The 15,223-nt window shown below is 36.9% G+C and overlaps 1 protein-coding gene across 16 annotated transcripts in view; it reads left to right on the top strand.

The window, feature by feature from the left end:
- DLG2 (discs large MAGUK scaffold protein 2) overlaps positions 1-15,223 on the top strand; it is a 981,187-nt gene that overhangs the window by 753,335 nt on the left and 212,629 nt on the right. For all 16 annotated transcript variants that reach the window (XM_085065660.1, XM_085065786.1, XM_085065682.1 and 13 more), the window contains 2 exons: positions 1,154-1,222; positions 11,102-11,258. In XM_085065660.1, the coding sequence (XP_084921786.1) occupies positions 1,154-1,222; positions 11,102-11,258 (226 nt within the window). The remainder of the gene's footprint in view (positions 1-1,153; positions 1,223-11,101; positions 11,259-15,223) is intronic.

The following is a 15,223-nucleotide window of genomic DNA, read 5'->3' as shown; positions in this document are numbered from 1 at the left end:
CACAAAGAAAAAGACATATTTTCTGTCAGACAGACAGTATTGACTATGCTACAGGATGAAATCCATGTAAAATAGATGTGTTGCTCTCAAATGTCAAATGAAGAGGCTTCTGTTGAAAATAAGATGTGCTTCTTCTGAACAAGCAGCTTGAGATGTATACAAAGCTTGCAAGCAATACAAAGTCTTCAGTTGTTAGAATCAGTGATATAAAACTGACATAACGATTTATTTTTATTGTGTACTTCACATTATTAATACTGGGCCTCACTATGTGCTGTAGTCATTTAAACTATTCAGAAGATACCCCCAGATGCTTCTGCTTTTTAATACTTTATTTAAACAGGTTGTCTTGGATAAGGAGTACAATTTATTATCAGAAAACTGCCTTTGACTGATGCTCTGTTGTTTTCCATTTGTATTTACAATACTATTATACCATAGTACAATACTGAAGTTAACACATACTGTGTAGTTTCAACATGATAATTATGATTCATGTTTCTTAGTCATGTCAGTATAACCATGAGAAGCCATTAGTCCTCAGGGTTTTCAATCAAAAGCTTTTTCTTTCAGAGAGTCTGTGTTTTGCTTAGAAAAATATCATGTTTGTTCCTGAATGTGACCTAGATTAATAAAAATCCATGTGGAAAGATTCAAGCTACTTAAAATGTTACAGAATTAGTGTTGAAGTTACATCAGGGTGCAATTCTAAACAGTGCATGTCCTCTTTTACTGAGAATTAGATTGATTACATTATCATTTGCTGTTTTACCTTTTCTTCTGAAATTAAATTTGCATTTTATGTTTAGTATGTTTAGTGGAATAATTAGTGTTTAAGTTATTTTAAATTACTAAACTCTGTGTGTGAATATATATGTATTAAAAAATTAATAAGAAAGATAAGGGGGAGTTATTCTCTTAATTTTCTGCTCTTAATGAGAAATGAAAGCTAAATTTAAACAAGACAGATTGTACAATTAAGCCCTTTTGAACAGATGAGCATCACTGAAAGTCAAAATGCTTTAGGCACGTGTAAAACAATCTGATTGTTCTATCTATTTTGACATTAGTTAAACTGCTAGAGACAGTAAGAGCTACAGAAACTTCTATTTCTTTAACAAATGCTTTTCTTTATTCTTCCTTGGCCATACAGTCATTCCCAGCACAGCACTGCAACGCGTCCACCCACAGTGAGCTTGCAGAGGACCATTTCTGTGGAAGGGTAAGATGATTCTCTGTTGAAGCTGCTCTAGAGGTGCCACATACCACTGAATACCCACATACACAGAGCTATTAGCCAGATGTGGGTTTGCTCACCACAGTCTTTAAGTCTGTGAGATGAAGCAAGGAAGTTTCAAATTAGTGCTGATCCTTTCTTGGTACTTACAGTGAAAGGCTTCGTTTTTGTGGAGATGAGACTATCTATCATGGAGATGTATTGGATGCAATTTCTTCAGTTCATCTCACTGGGCTAGTGTTAATATTTATTTGTGTTAGCTGTGAAAGGGTTCCCACTAATCATGGAAACGCCCAGTGAAGTCTTACTCTGTTTTCTGAATGCATGCATGAGTTCTTTTTGACAACCCAATGTCCAAAACTAAGGATGAAGAAGTACTGACAGAGAATATTAAACCAGTGCCAGTGAATATTTGTGTGTATGAATGTGTTAATTGTAGAACATAGCTCTGGGTACATAGCTGACTCAGTTTTAACTAAAATAAAGTAAAACTAAGATAAAATGTGAATAACTCACAACTACAGTTAATGTTCTTGCATCTTTATAATATTAGAAAGGTTGATATTTAACACAGGAAGACAATTTTTTTTTTTTGCCCTGACTGACATAGTTTTTTAAAAAGTCAATATTTTTCTTCCCTCTCATAGAAATGCGGAACATCATAGGCATGGGTAATAACTTGTCATTAGCTGCTCTCAGGTCATATTTCAAAGCTTTTCTTTCTTGTGATAAAACTGAGGCTATGAAGTTTCCACAGAGGAAAGATGTCATCTTGTTGTCTTTGAGTTTCTGTTGCAGCTGTACTGTGGTGCAGTCAGAAAATAAAGTCGTCAATGTGAAATAATCCTGTCCTAAGTGAAGCCTGAAATGGTTTTCTCACAACTCTCAGTTTTTAATTTCTTATCTAGATCTGTGATTAAAAAATTGATTCTTTAAAATATGTAAAACAGCTATGGTAATTATTCATTGAAAATTAGATTGAATAATGGAATTATTCCAGAAAGGTACATGTGGCTCAAGGGCTATCATCTGGATGGTATTTTTATAAATTAAGCTTTCATTATCATCCAGCCATCTTGTTCAAAACAGGGCCAATCTAAGGTAGATCAGGTTGCTCAGGGTCTTGTCCAGTGAAGCTGTGACTATCAAAAATGTGGAGATTGCACAAATTCCAGACAAATAGTCTCAGTGCTTAAACACTGTCCTTTGGAGTTCTTTTCTTTATCTCTCTCTAATCCAAAGACAGAGTCATAATAAATTCCCCTGACTCTTCTTCAAATCATCTCATGAATAAATTAATGTCTGAAATAAAACTGAGCTTCAAGAACAATTTTGGTGGTGAAAAAGAGTAGGGAATGAAAAAAAAAATAATTTGCTCATTTGAGATTTAAGGAAGGAAATTCTATTATGATGTCTGACTTGGTCTACTGGAACAACTCAGAAGTCGTCCTGAAACTTTAAACTCCTACTGAAATTTGGAAACCAATCTGTCTAAATGAATTTTTAGATGAATTGGAGAATCTGTAGTGGCCACACAGACAACTTGCATGTATTGAGTGTGAATCATTAGAGCGCAGAAAATCTCCAACTGATACCACAGGTCTCCTGTTGTTCAGGAGGTAGAAGAACATCGGCTTGTAATTATTACTAATCAACTTACACTGCGTCATATTTCATTTCACATAGGAAAGTGGGATTGTTAGCCATTTCCACTGCTGAGCAGAAATGAGTAATCAGCTCAGCCCTAAATATTTCATTATGTTAAAGCTCGATTTACTCTGATGTTTTTGTGGATTCCATGCTGCTAAGTATGTTTACAGCTAATAGAATTTGAGGTCAAAATAAAGTTATTTTTCTCTTTTAGGAACTGTGTTCCTATAAGTAGAATCCTGTATTTAGGAGGATCACTATATTGCTTTTGAGATGGACTTTGTAAACAGCTGCTTTACCTGCAAGGCATCTCTGGCACACACTGACATTTGTACCCTGTGTGCTGCTCTGTCTGACTGACTGTGGAGTCACTGAAGTGATATAATTACTGGGTCCTGTGAATGAGAAATTAAATTTGGGAGGGTTAAAGAAATACAGGGGGAATTGCATTTTCTGGCATTTAGTCCTTTCCACCCTGTTGAATATGTGATAATTGAGCTGGCCAGAATAGATTTTTAAAAAACTTGGGTAGTTTTTTGAAGTAGGTAATGGATGAACACATAAAACAATTAATTTTTTTATAAGAGAGGGCTTTTGTGGACTTCATGTCTAGCAACAAAATGAGTAGCCAGGTGGAAAAAATGAAGATGTCTTTAAAGGTTATTTTTCCTTTATATTCAAGCCATATATTCTTCACAGTGTAGTAACTGTATGTGAGGTGTACAGATTTATTATGTGTACAAAGGCATGAACTTCAGAGGTGTTTGAGGTAATCCTTAGAAACTTCCCTAATGCTTTATTTGCATGGTTTATAAAACAAGAAAACTCTAAAATTTGGATTTGAAAATATTGTTTTGAGTTTTTTCTAGTTCTTTTAATGAATAATCTTAGATATGATTGTTCAAAATTGGAAAAACATTGGTTGAAAACAAAGCCCTGGGTGTTTTTAAAATCCTGCTGTACTAATGCACAATCTTTTAATGTTACTGACATCTGACTGCTATTCTCTCTGCTTTTGGCATCTGCATTTATTTACAAAATAAATTGAATTTTGTATGCTACCAGCCAACTCTTAGAACTGGGATTTCAACTAATTTGATCGACTATTTTGATAGAAATATTATACCTATTTATCAATATGACTGAGTATTTGAAATATATATAATAAACAGCATTTGAACCATGACTAAGGATAAAATTTTTTATTCTGAATAGGACAGATATTACAGACTGCTTTGTGTTTCAAAAGTGTCTTCTATAAAGTCATTTCAGATGCTTGCTACTAGCGGCCTGTGTATTGATATTTCGAAACATGGCTTAGAGGCACTGCTATTTTTAGGTGTTCTCTGAAGCTTTGAATACTTCCTGTCTCCTGATAGTGCAATTCTGTTGCCTCTCACCAGTTCCACCTCATCCAGCTTTGTTTACAAACTGTAAAGCTGGAGCATTCATGGTAAATAGAGCTATTGAATGCTGTAAGTAATAGTTTTTAAAACAGTGGTTTCAATATGGAACCAATAGTTTTTAAAAGCTGGATGCAAAGCAAACCTTTCTCGATTGGAGTTGCCTGTGCTGGGTGTAGTAGGTGGAACAGAGATGCAGTTTTCAGGATTAATTTTGATAATTAACATATAAATAATATACCTTCTGCAACAGGGAAGAGAGACAAGTGAGACAAAGGATAAATGAACAAGCAGACGGGAATAATCATATCCCCTATAGAGCTAAAGAGTGTATTAGCTGTCCCACATCATCACTCTAGAAATCAATGAGATTTCTCAAACCCAGGAGACAGACTCCTGTGCATTTAAAGTAAATGTCAGGTGTCATGATAAAAATGCAAACTGGTTTTTCAAATAAGAAAGATTATTCCTGTGTGCCAATTCCATCTTGCTATCTGCAAGCAGAAAACTTTGCCTGGTGCTCAGGCTTTAATTTTTCTACAAAATACAAAATGAAAGATTGCTCAAGTCCAGGGGTCTTCCTACAGCATCAGCCATGTTGAAGCCTGACCCTTGGTAGGTTCCCTCACATTAAATATACTTTGAAGTTTGTGATAATTTAGGCATGGTGTTTCCAAAATAAATGCATTAAAATTTTAGTCAGTATTAAAGTTAGAATAAACCACTGCTTCTGCACATTCAATGAACAAGAGATGGCAAGGAATCCATAGTCAAATAAACAGACAAAATACTTGTTTCAAGCAGACAGGGTAACTCTGGTAGGCCAAGTGATATTTTGCTATGTGATCTGATAAATGAACACCTTTTTAAAGGCTGAATGTTTAGTTGTTAGTATACCAATATTTGTTAAAATTAAATAATAAGTAACTAATTGATTACAGGTACTAATAATAAACACTATGCACAAAGCCAAAACATTGTGTCAGTTTATGAAGGCAGAGTTACCCCTCTGGACTGTGACAGTCAATGTGACAGCAGTAGATAAGAGGAAGGCTTCCTTATTTTTGTTATTTTCAATCATAATTGAAAGTAGGATAACACTCATTAAAGGCACTATCAGGTATCACACCTCACAGGCTCAGGTCAACACTGATGTGTGCAGGCGTTCTGGGGTGGTGAAGGACTGGGAACTGGAGAAAGGAAGGTCTCTCAGCTCCCTACCACTGCCAGGTCCTGGTGCTTTGGAAACTTCAACCAAGGCAGATGAGAGGGAGGGGTGGGGAGGAAAGCAAGGGGTGGAGCTGTTTCACATCAGAATGGAAAGATTTTGCCAAGCTTAAGAGGGTAATAACAACTCAGTAAAAGCTGAGATGCAACAGAAGTGATATCGCAATAAAACAATAGATGAGAGCAGTACAGACAGATTTTTTTCTCTTTTTGCTCAAGAGAAGGGTCCTTGATGCCTTAGATTTGGGGTGGTTTTCTTCACAGTATCACAGAATGGCATGGGTTGGAAGGGACTTTAAAGATCATCTGGTTCCAACACCCCTGCCATGGACAGGGACACCTTCCACTAGAGCAGGGTGCTCAAACGCTCATTCAGCCCAGCCTTGGACACATCTAGGCATGGGGCAGCCACAGCTTCTCTGGGCAGCCTGTGCCAGTGCCTCACCACCCTCACAATAAAACTGTTCTTCCTGATATTTAATCTAAATCTACCCTGCTTCAGTTTAAAGGCATTTCCCCTTGTCCGTTCCCTGCACGCTCTTCTGCCTGATATACTAATGTGTGACTTTACCCAACTAATACAATTTCTTGAGACTTCAAATTTCCCTCCTGTTATTTGCTGCTTCAGGTAGCTAGAATGGGTTTTACTGCATTACGTAAGTGTAAAAAGGTTGTAGGGCCTTAGTTGGGTATTGATGCTACCCAAATGCAAGCAATAAGATAAATATTCTTATGGGCTTTCTGTGACATGTGTTACTGTAACACCAAACCAACATAAGCATGAATTTATGTATGTTTTCAACATCCTTGGTGATGCAAACAGCATTTTTTTTTTTTGGGGGGGGTGAGGAGGGGAAGGCAAAAATGCCAAAATAACAAAAAGAACAAAACAAAACAAAAAAAACCCAAAAAAGCAACAAACTAACAAAAAACCTGCAGCCAAATCAAGATCAAAGGCATATTTCTAAGCCCCTGCAGATTTGGGATACCTCATTGACTGTATAAAACTCAAGAAGTCTCTGGGGTCTGATGTTTGAAAGCACCCAGTGTTGCTTAATATTTCTGTAGGTGTTTCAAAAAGCACAAAACTGTGTCAGCACTCCAATTTTATAGATGGTACAAAAGAAACTGAAAGACAGAGCTGTGTCAATGTGAGATGAATACTGAAACTGACTCTATTCTTTAATGTTGCCAGCAGCACAAAATAATCAATTTAATCATGGATTTTCTTTCCGTTAATTATTATAAGAATTACTTGTTTTTAGAAAGCTCTTCCCCATCATTTATCAGTCCAGTTTTAATCTCTTAAATTAGATCTATAATTACTATGGATTCCAATCTGTAGAACAATGATAAGAATAGTCACATTTTTTGTCTTGTCATTTTCTGTTTGTTAAAAGTAAACTGATCAAACCAAACATTCAGTACAAATGTGGTAAATAAAAAGCACTTGCTGTTTTCAAGATAATGAACAAATTAAACATGCATCAACCAAAAAAATCTGTTAAGGAGAGAAATACTGCACTTTGATTTATTTTTGGTAATTGCATTTTTATGACAGAAGACCTTTTCTTAAGTGCTGACATTTTACCTGCTCTGGTTTGTTACTGCTTATTGGATTCAAGTATTAATTTAGTAATCCTTTGCTCTTACATCAGACCTGCAATTTATAATGTGATTTACAGAATCTCTTTTGATCCATTCCCTAAAGCAAGTAGCCAAGTCCATCCAAATTGATTCTGCCATTGATTTCTCAGCCTGTAAATTTGTGTGGATTGCAGCACTTTATTTGCTCCTTTACTCCTGGCTCTATTAATGTAAATCTTCCTTCCTTCTTTCCCTACCTTTTTATTTCCTTCCCTGTTCTCCTTTACAGATGCAATGTCTCCAGTTATCCTGATCTCTCTCCTTTTCTCTTTTCTTTCTTTTTTTTTCCTTCTCTTTTTTCCCCCCGCTCCCTTTTGCTGCCTTCTGTCAGTCCAGGAATGTTTTCATCTCACACTCCTTTCTAATTTCTGCTTGATTTCCCCTGCTGCTCTTCTCTGTTTGTATTTGGTACAGAGCTGCAGGAGGGTATAAAACATGCACATACTGAATTAAAGTGCTAGTACGCTTTGTTAGCACCTACAAACTTACCTTCAGCCATATTTATCACAGAAGAAATTGTAAATGGGATAAGTAGTTAAAGCTGAAGGCAGAAACATGCATTTCAGAAACACTGCCTGTCAGACTGTTCCTTTTTCCAAGGTAGCTACAGAGTGCCATCTATTGTCTCCAAGTAAAACATATTCATAGAATATCCTGAGTTGGAAGGATTTTAAAGTAAGTTGCCCACCTGCATTTTAAAATAAGTTACCCTAAAATTACTGCTCTCTTAGTTGCTGTTTCCCGCAGAAAGCTACACGTTCTAACTGAGAGCACTGTCTGCAAGAAAGCATTGTTCACATTTGAGTTATTTCTCTTTCACTTCTTAACTCTCCCATCCTCATGTCGTCTTTAAGTGTTTGATTCCATTATCCCCTGTACAGCATTTACCTGCATTTTGTCTTTTGTTCTCTCATGTGTACTGGAACTACATTCATAATGATTTTTAACAGATGCAAAGGAATTCTTCCTACTGTTCCTTCCCACATATTCAAGGAAAATTGGAACACCTGTTCTTAGCCCTTCTTAAATATCATATTAAGGGCTGGCTGTAACTTTTATACCAGATGATAAAATATTCTCATCTTCAGCCTTATCAAAACTAAGCTTTTCATTGAGTGTTGATAAAGCATTGGCAAGCAACTACTTTCTGCATCACTCTTAGAAGATCACCTGTGAAGTGGCTGGTATTGTAGTTTGTTTGCTTAAGCAATATTTTTCCTACTTCGAGTTCATAATTTTATATCAATTTTTTACCATTGTAAGTAATTTTTTTCGTTGTCATTTTAAGTATGCTACTCAAGTGTGAACAATTACATATTTTTTAAAACTTAATCATTATATTAAGGTGAATTGGCATATACATTCTACTTCCTATAGCTTTTGCAGTCAGTTATGGCTAAAGGTTATTTTATGGTGGTGACAACAACACTTATGTGTTCTTGAGTCCACCTTTCAGATTCTGCAGGATAGTCAGATCTGAAAGAAATACGAAGATACATTATGGATGGTCAGCCTCTAAACAGCCTAATTTGAGTCATGACCAAAATGACCTCATTAAGCAGAAGAGCAGGGCAGAAACCCACTGCATTCTAATCACACCTTCTGACATTTCCCTGTTATTGTCTGAACTTCCTCTGAACATAATCATCCAAGAGCAGAATGTGAATTTTGCTGTCAAAAGGCCAAAATTATAAAACAGCACTGGCTGCATTTTAGGCATAAATCTGCTGACTTGATCAGAGACAGGGATTAATAACTGGGCCAACATTTTGTTGAGCTGCACAGCTTACTATTCAGTAGATACCCAGTTGTATTGACCTAGTTTTGCCCATGGCACTGGCTTTCAACTACTTGATCCAAGCTGCCTGTCATATGTGAAAATACTTTTCATTTTGAACAAGATCTCTTCTGATTTCTCACCAGCAGAGCTTGCAGTTATATTGGTTTGGCTTTGCTGCCTCTTTTTCCTCAATATTTCTCTGGTAAATAATAAATGGCAGTTGCTCAACTCCTGCAAAGTATTTCTGATGTGCAGGACTCGAAGATGACAAGTGTCAGCATATCGTTTTGTGGATGAGGAAACTAAAGCTGGAAGAACAAATGAGTTGCCAAGAACACTCAGCAGTGCATGGGCTAAGCAGTGAAAAGAAACCATGCTTTCAGCTTACTGTCCTAGTTCTGCTCCAACCCCCAGGCCACACTTCTAATTAAAAACCTGTTTAGACTTCCTAGATCTGGATCACAGTATGTCTACTCTGCACATATTTAACAAGGTGTTAAAGGAGTTGCTACAAGGCAGATCAACAGCAATGATGCAAAAGAAACTCTGCCTTTATTTTCTGATTTTTAAAAATACTTCAAAAATACACAAACTCAAGACAGCCTGTCTTTTGCTCATAGCAGTATTTGTAACTGTTTCTTGACTTTACAATGTTAAAAAAGGTAAGAGATGAAGGACAATACGGAGTAGGACTTATACTTTGCTTTAGTCTTCTCTTTCAAAAACATTAAACTTTGGTTTCAGAAGGTTGAGATGTTACTTTAACATCATGATCAATTTGGATATTGGCACTGGGCAAAGATGAACAAATTCCTATGATTTCAGAAGTATCATATCAAGATAAATTCTCCATGTAGCCACAAGATTAAATTCAAATCAAATAAAGCATCCCTCATTTAATCACTTCTCTTCCATTTGTTTTTTCTTTAAAAACAAAATGGAAATGAAAAGCCATTTGTGTGATGCAGAACTGCTATATGGTATGAAGGAAATATTCAATCTTTTATACAAGAAGCATTCTGCAGAATGTTGCTGTATGTGGTGTGTGTTTGTGTTGCTGGCAACTTTTATTTGTAAAATTAGAGAATGAATAGAGCATCCTATTTCTCTGGGAGGAATCACGGACACTTACATGGATGTCTTTGGGAGTACTTGCAGGGCTAGGCTTAAAATTTGTACATACTAATATGACAGCATTTAAGCTTTTTCTGTAAATTAAATTGCTAGAGAGATTTGAGATGGGGTAAGTACCAATAAACATGGAATGTGTGTGCTTGTGTGTGCTTGTGGGTCCAAGGGAGAGCCAGGGCTGAGGCCTCATATGTAGGACTGGAAACAAGAATATTTGGGACATTTTCTCAAGAATGCTACCTTGATTGCTTAGGAAAGTTATCTATTTTTGGAAATAAGTTTTCCCTTCACTAAAATGCATGTTATGTTTACATCCTTTAGGGCATATTTTCAATTTACAGATGAAAAGAGCTGTGTGAGCTATATCTGCTATTAGTTATTGATATCTATCATAATTAATAATTTTCTTAATGAGTGTGGCAAAAGCAGGTACCCCTTGGGCTGGTTCAGTGATAAAACTGCAGTGTGACTTAACAAATGTAAGATCCTGATAATGTCAAACCAGAGTTTTTAATGAGATTCTGCTGTATTAGCTTGATCATATAAATGTTATTTGTTCCAAATCTGTCAGGATCAAAAACACAACTGCCATTGCTTTGCCTGGAGTTATAAGTTTTTTCTTTGTTTATCTGTTGCAAAAGGAAGACTAGAACTTAAAATAAAAAGATACCATATAAAGATTGATTCTACCTATATATATGTAGTATTGCTATAAATTAGATTATTAAATATATTCAGTTTTTCCTTTTAATAAATTTGTCACTTTACATAGTGAAGATGAGTCCCATGGGCTGAAATTAATAGAGATGTTTGGATTCAACCATGAGGAAAACAAAATAATGCTGGTTGGTTCCTACCTTGTCTGTTCACCAGTTAACAGATTTATATCATTTGTTAAATAGTTTCTTTAGACAATAACATGCCATTGTGTCTTAAGCAAAATACAGTATGCTTAAGATGCTATGAAAAATACCTACACAGTAAGAACTTTGAGTGGATGAACATTATAATTTTGTTTCTATACAGAGAGCCTCGAAAAATCATCCTGCACAAGGGCTCCACAGGACTTGGTTTCAACATTGTGGGAGGTGAAGACGGCGAAGGCATTTTCGTGTCTTTCATCCTCGCAGGTGGGCCAGCGGATCTCAGTGGAGAACTGCAGCGAGGAGATCAAATCTTATCTGTAAGTGTTCCTGTTGGGCTCTCCTGACCAGCTACTTCATCTTGTTCTTCGTCTGTACTGCAGGGACACTCAGAGAAGTCTTTCTCATTTCCATGTTGTGAAATCCGAGCTGCAGACAGCCTATTCCTGAATATTTTGGTTATTTTGCCCTTGGGTTTTAGAGAATTTGTTACTTGGATTTAGCTGTGAATGAGACTTTTTGCTGCTCAATGCTACCTACACTTGTGTGGCACTGCAGGGAGGACCTAAGCACAGTGCAGACCTAAGCATCCCACTGTTTGGCCCATCATCCGGTTCCATTTTCCGAATGGAATACTACTACTACATACTACTGAGTCTCAGTTTCAGCTTTTCCTGGGGGAGAACAAGCAGTAGGATGAAATCATCTATACTGAGACTGCCATCTAGTGTGCACTCAACTGCTTAGCAAATGGCTCAATACAACAAGGAGATTAATTAGGTTATGTTAATTATCTCCCTGTCTCTAATGAATTCGATGATCCCTCTGAAATTCTTTTCAAATTTTAGTGGATAAAATGCTTTGTAGCCTGAGGTTGTATTTTGCATACTTAGACTCAAAACCAGCTTTTTAATTTTTCTTTCATGTATATAGATATCACACATTTAAAAACCAGAACATTTATATTTTAGGCTCTGCCAAACAATCAAACATCTGACTGAAACAATCTGAATATAAAGGATTTTGAATGATAATGAAAGCCTTGAAAATGTAGTTAAATATCCATTGACATTATTCACATTTCTTACAGAAAAGAAAAAACAGCCAAAAAAACCCAACAGAAACAATCCCAAATTGATACAGATGTGACTGTTTCATGTGAAGCACATCAATAGCCTTAAGACAAAGATCTGAAACATGGGAATTATTTATTCCAGATAAATGATAGACCTGTTAGGCTGCAGTATCACATTGCCTCCCACTGTCATTCTTTCCATCCCTGTAAATCCTGCATCTTTGGCTGTAATTTGGTTAGAGTTAAGGGTGGAAGATGGCTTCAGCCTGGGTGGTTTGTGATGTGGTTAAGCAGCACTTTCCTGGTCAATGTTTAAATCCATTAGAAAGCTGGATATGGTTTTCCTACATTGCTAAGGATTGTCTTGGCCTATTTCATGAAAGGTGAATTTACCTTCCACCTGTCGAAGTTTTGTAAAAAGTTGTATAGAGGTGGCTGGAGCCGTTTTGCAATATATAGAAAATCTGATAAGTTATCACCAAAGCGAGGCAGTAACCTGACACTGTGAGGATCACACAAGTGTATTTTATCTACACCTGTTCCTTAAAAGCGCTGTAAGAAAAAATGAGAAAGAGCAAGTGAAGGGTGTCTAGGTGCTGTGAGAGTCAACACAGGCAAGCAGGCAGAGCAACCACAAGACTACATCTGAAATGAAAAAGAGTAAATTTATTTTATTGCCTTGCTAACCTGAGCATCCCAAAGCAACAAGTGGGCAGGGACACGAGCAGGGACGCAGGAACCACCAGGCTCAGTCCATCCTGAGGGGCAGCAGGGCTGCTGTTTGACCCATTTGTCAAGAGCATGTGGAGTTTACCACCATGCTGTGGTCTCTGTGCTTTTTTATGATCTCTGAGCTCTGATCTTCTCTCTCCCAAAACAGGGAGTTCAGGCATGTCTGTGAGAGTGCCTTGAGGTCCCTCAAAATACCTACGTTATCTCTATGCAGAAATTCTATTTCTCAAGGCAGGCACAGGATAGACAACAGTGGGCAGAGTATGTGGGTTTTCCCACACTGATATTCTCCAGGACTCGGCATTCCCACCTGCAAAGTCTTTGGGATCTACCATCCTCCTGTCCACTCTTCTGCTTTTAACCCTTTCCTCCCAACAGTGCCTTAAAAAGCTCTCCAAGTAGAAAGTTAGCAGGGAACTGCAAGAAAATCAAAATAGACTCTTATGAAGTTATCCTTGTGAAGAGATAAGGAATTCAAAGGCCTGTGCCAAGAAGAGCTCAGACAAGAAACCCGAATAATAGAAATGGAAATTTCTTCAGGACAATTATGCAATTTATTTTTCTTTGGTTGGATTCAGCAAAATAGGGCTGGCTAACAGAGACTAATGAGATCAAAGCCTTTCACAGTACATTGTTTTCAAAAACCCAAAAGTTAAAATACAAATTTAAAAGTCCATTTTCTATTAAGCAGGTTATATTTAGAACTGTATGATACAGCCACAGTAGAATTTTTAACTCTAATTTTTTTCTGTTTTGTGGTGATGTTTTCCGTAAGTTCTAATTAATGTTACCAGTGTTGCATCAGCATTTACTGCAAGAGTTGTTTATTTGTTCATTGAGCATAGAGGGATGGAAATTATTACTAAATTAGACCATGTACATATCCCCAGGCAATCACCCAGTCAGGCCCTTGTTACTTATTTAGTCACAAATAACTATTATGGATCCATTTTTCCATGTTCAAACAAAACCAGTTTCATGCAGAGAGCTCATTAATCTTGTACCATTGTCTAGTGAAGGGTCCCAGACACCTTAATTTCATAAGGACTACAAAAAAAAAGGTCTGTTTCCCTCTGTTTGTTCCTTCTTGTCTCATCCCTCAGAAACACTTATTTCTCCACAGAAATATTTTCCAATTTGTTTCTCAAAACATGACAAATCTGATTTACAAGAACAAATAGTACCCTCAAAGCTTCTATTTCTGGTTAGCTGGAGCTTGGTCAAATTCCTTACAGACAGGAAGCATAGTAAGTGAGTTAAACTTCAGAGATCTAGATTTAATTTCTTATAAGATTGACATTGCAGAATTACAGTGAAGAATTGTTGTATTGTGATATTATACATGTTTATAAAACTTGCTGTGACCTGCTTTCTGGTCAATCCTTCAAATATTTATATTTCAGAATGCTACTTCTGTCATTGCTTTTGTTGTCCCTGTCCGTTGCAAGGGAGTGGGACTAGATGACCTTTAAAGGTCCCTTCCAACTCAAATGGTTCGATGGTTCTTTTTAATCAATATAATCAATTTAGTCAATTTAGCTTATGTCCTTCTGTGTGACTGTAGGCAAGGTGCTTCATTTTCCTAAGCCTCAGTCTCCCAGGTGGACAGTGAGGATCACAGGCACTCTCCTGTGTGTATACACAGTCCCAGAGTCAGCCCACAAGGCTTGGACAAATCCCATCATCTCTGCCTCTCCTCCTGCCTGACTGTCGGGATGGGAGAGGGAGGGATCCAACCCCACAGCCCTCCCGGAGCACTGGGAAAGATAGTGCCGCACCCTTGGCCCCAGGGACGAGTGAAATACGGATTTATTTTTCCCAGATGCCACCAGGTGGCGGCCCAGGATTAGTAATGACAGCAGTCTGCCTTTGGAAACTGGCTGAAACCTTAGAAGAAACAGGGATAACTGAATGTTTTTTCTGTTTTCAGTTGATTGGAAATGCTTGAAAATTATCTCTGAAAGCAGGCTGATATTCCCAATGGTTCTGTGCAGAGAGAACAAATTAATCCTATCTGAACCTTGAAGGTCAATTGAAGAATCATGGAAAATCTTCTGTCAGATAGTAAAACATTTCAAATAGCACAAAAATGAATTTTTGTGTTACATTCTTGAGAAGACTGGGCTTCCCCCTGAAAGTGTTTTCTTAAAATACTGGTTTCTTCTGGCTATAGTTCATTATAACCTTTTAAATCACCACCAAACTAAACATTTTCTTTCTTATTTCTGAATGCCTTTAAAATTAAGTAACACATACATCGCCAGTGTAAATTCATCACTGTACTAGAATATATCACTCCCTGTAGTATTTTCCTCTTACTAAGTATATTGTAATTATTACCAAACAGCATTTTGAGTTCTAATTGACATTAATGCTTGATTTACTACATGCTGTGTGCACTGAGATTAATTTTCATCTCAGATACTTTTAGGCCAAAGGAAACAGTTCAGAATATCAATGGGAGAATTATTTCCATTT

Source organism: Lichenostomus cassidix, chromosome 1 (assembly GCF_008360975.1).
Source record: "Lichenostomus cassidix isolate B80296 chromosome 1, HeHo_3.0, whole genome shotgun sequence".
Classification (NCBI taxonomy): Eukaryota; Metazoa; Chordata; class Aves; order Passeriformes; family Meliphagidae; genus Lichenostomus; species Lichenostomus cassidix.
The sequence above is the reverse complement of the archived record's forward strand: the minus strand, read 5'-3'. Positions and strand labels throughout refer to the sequence as shown.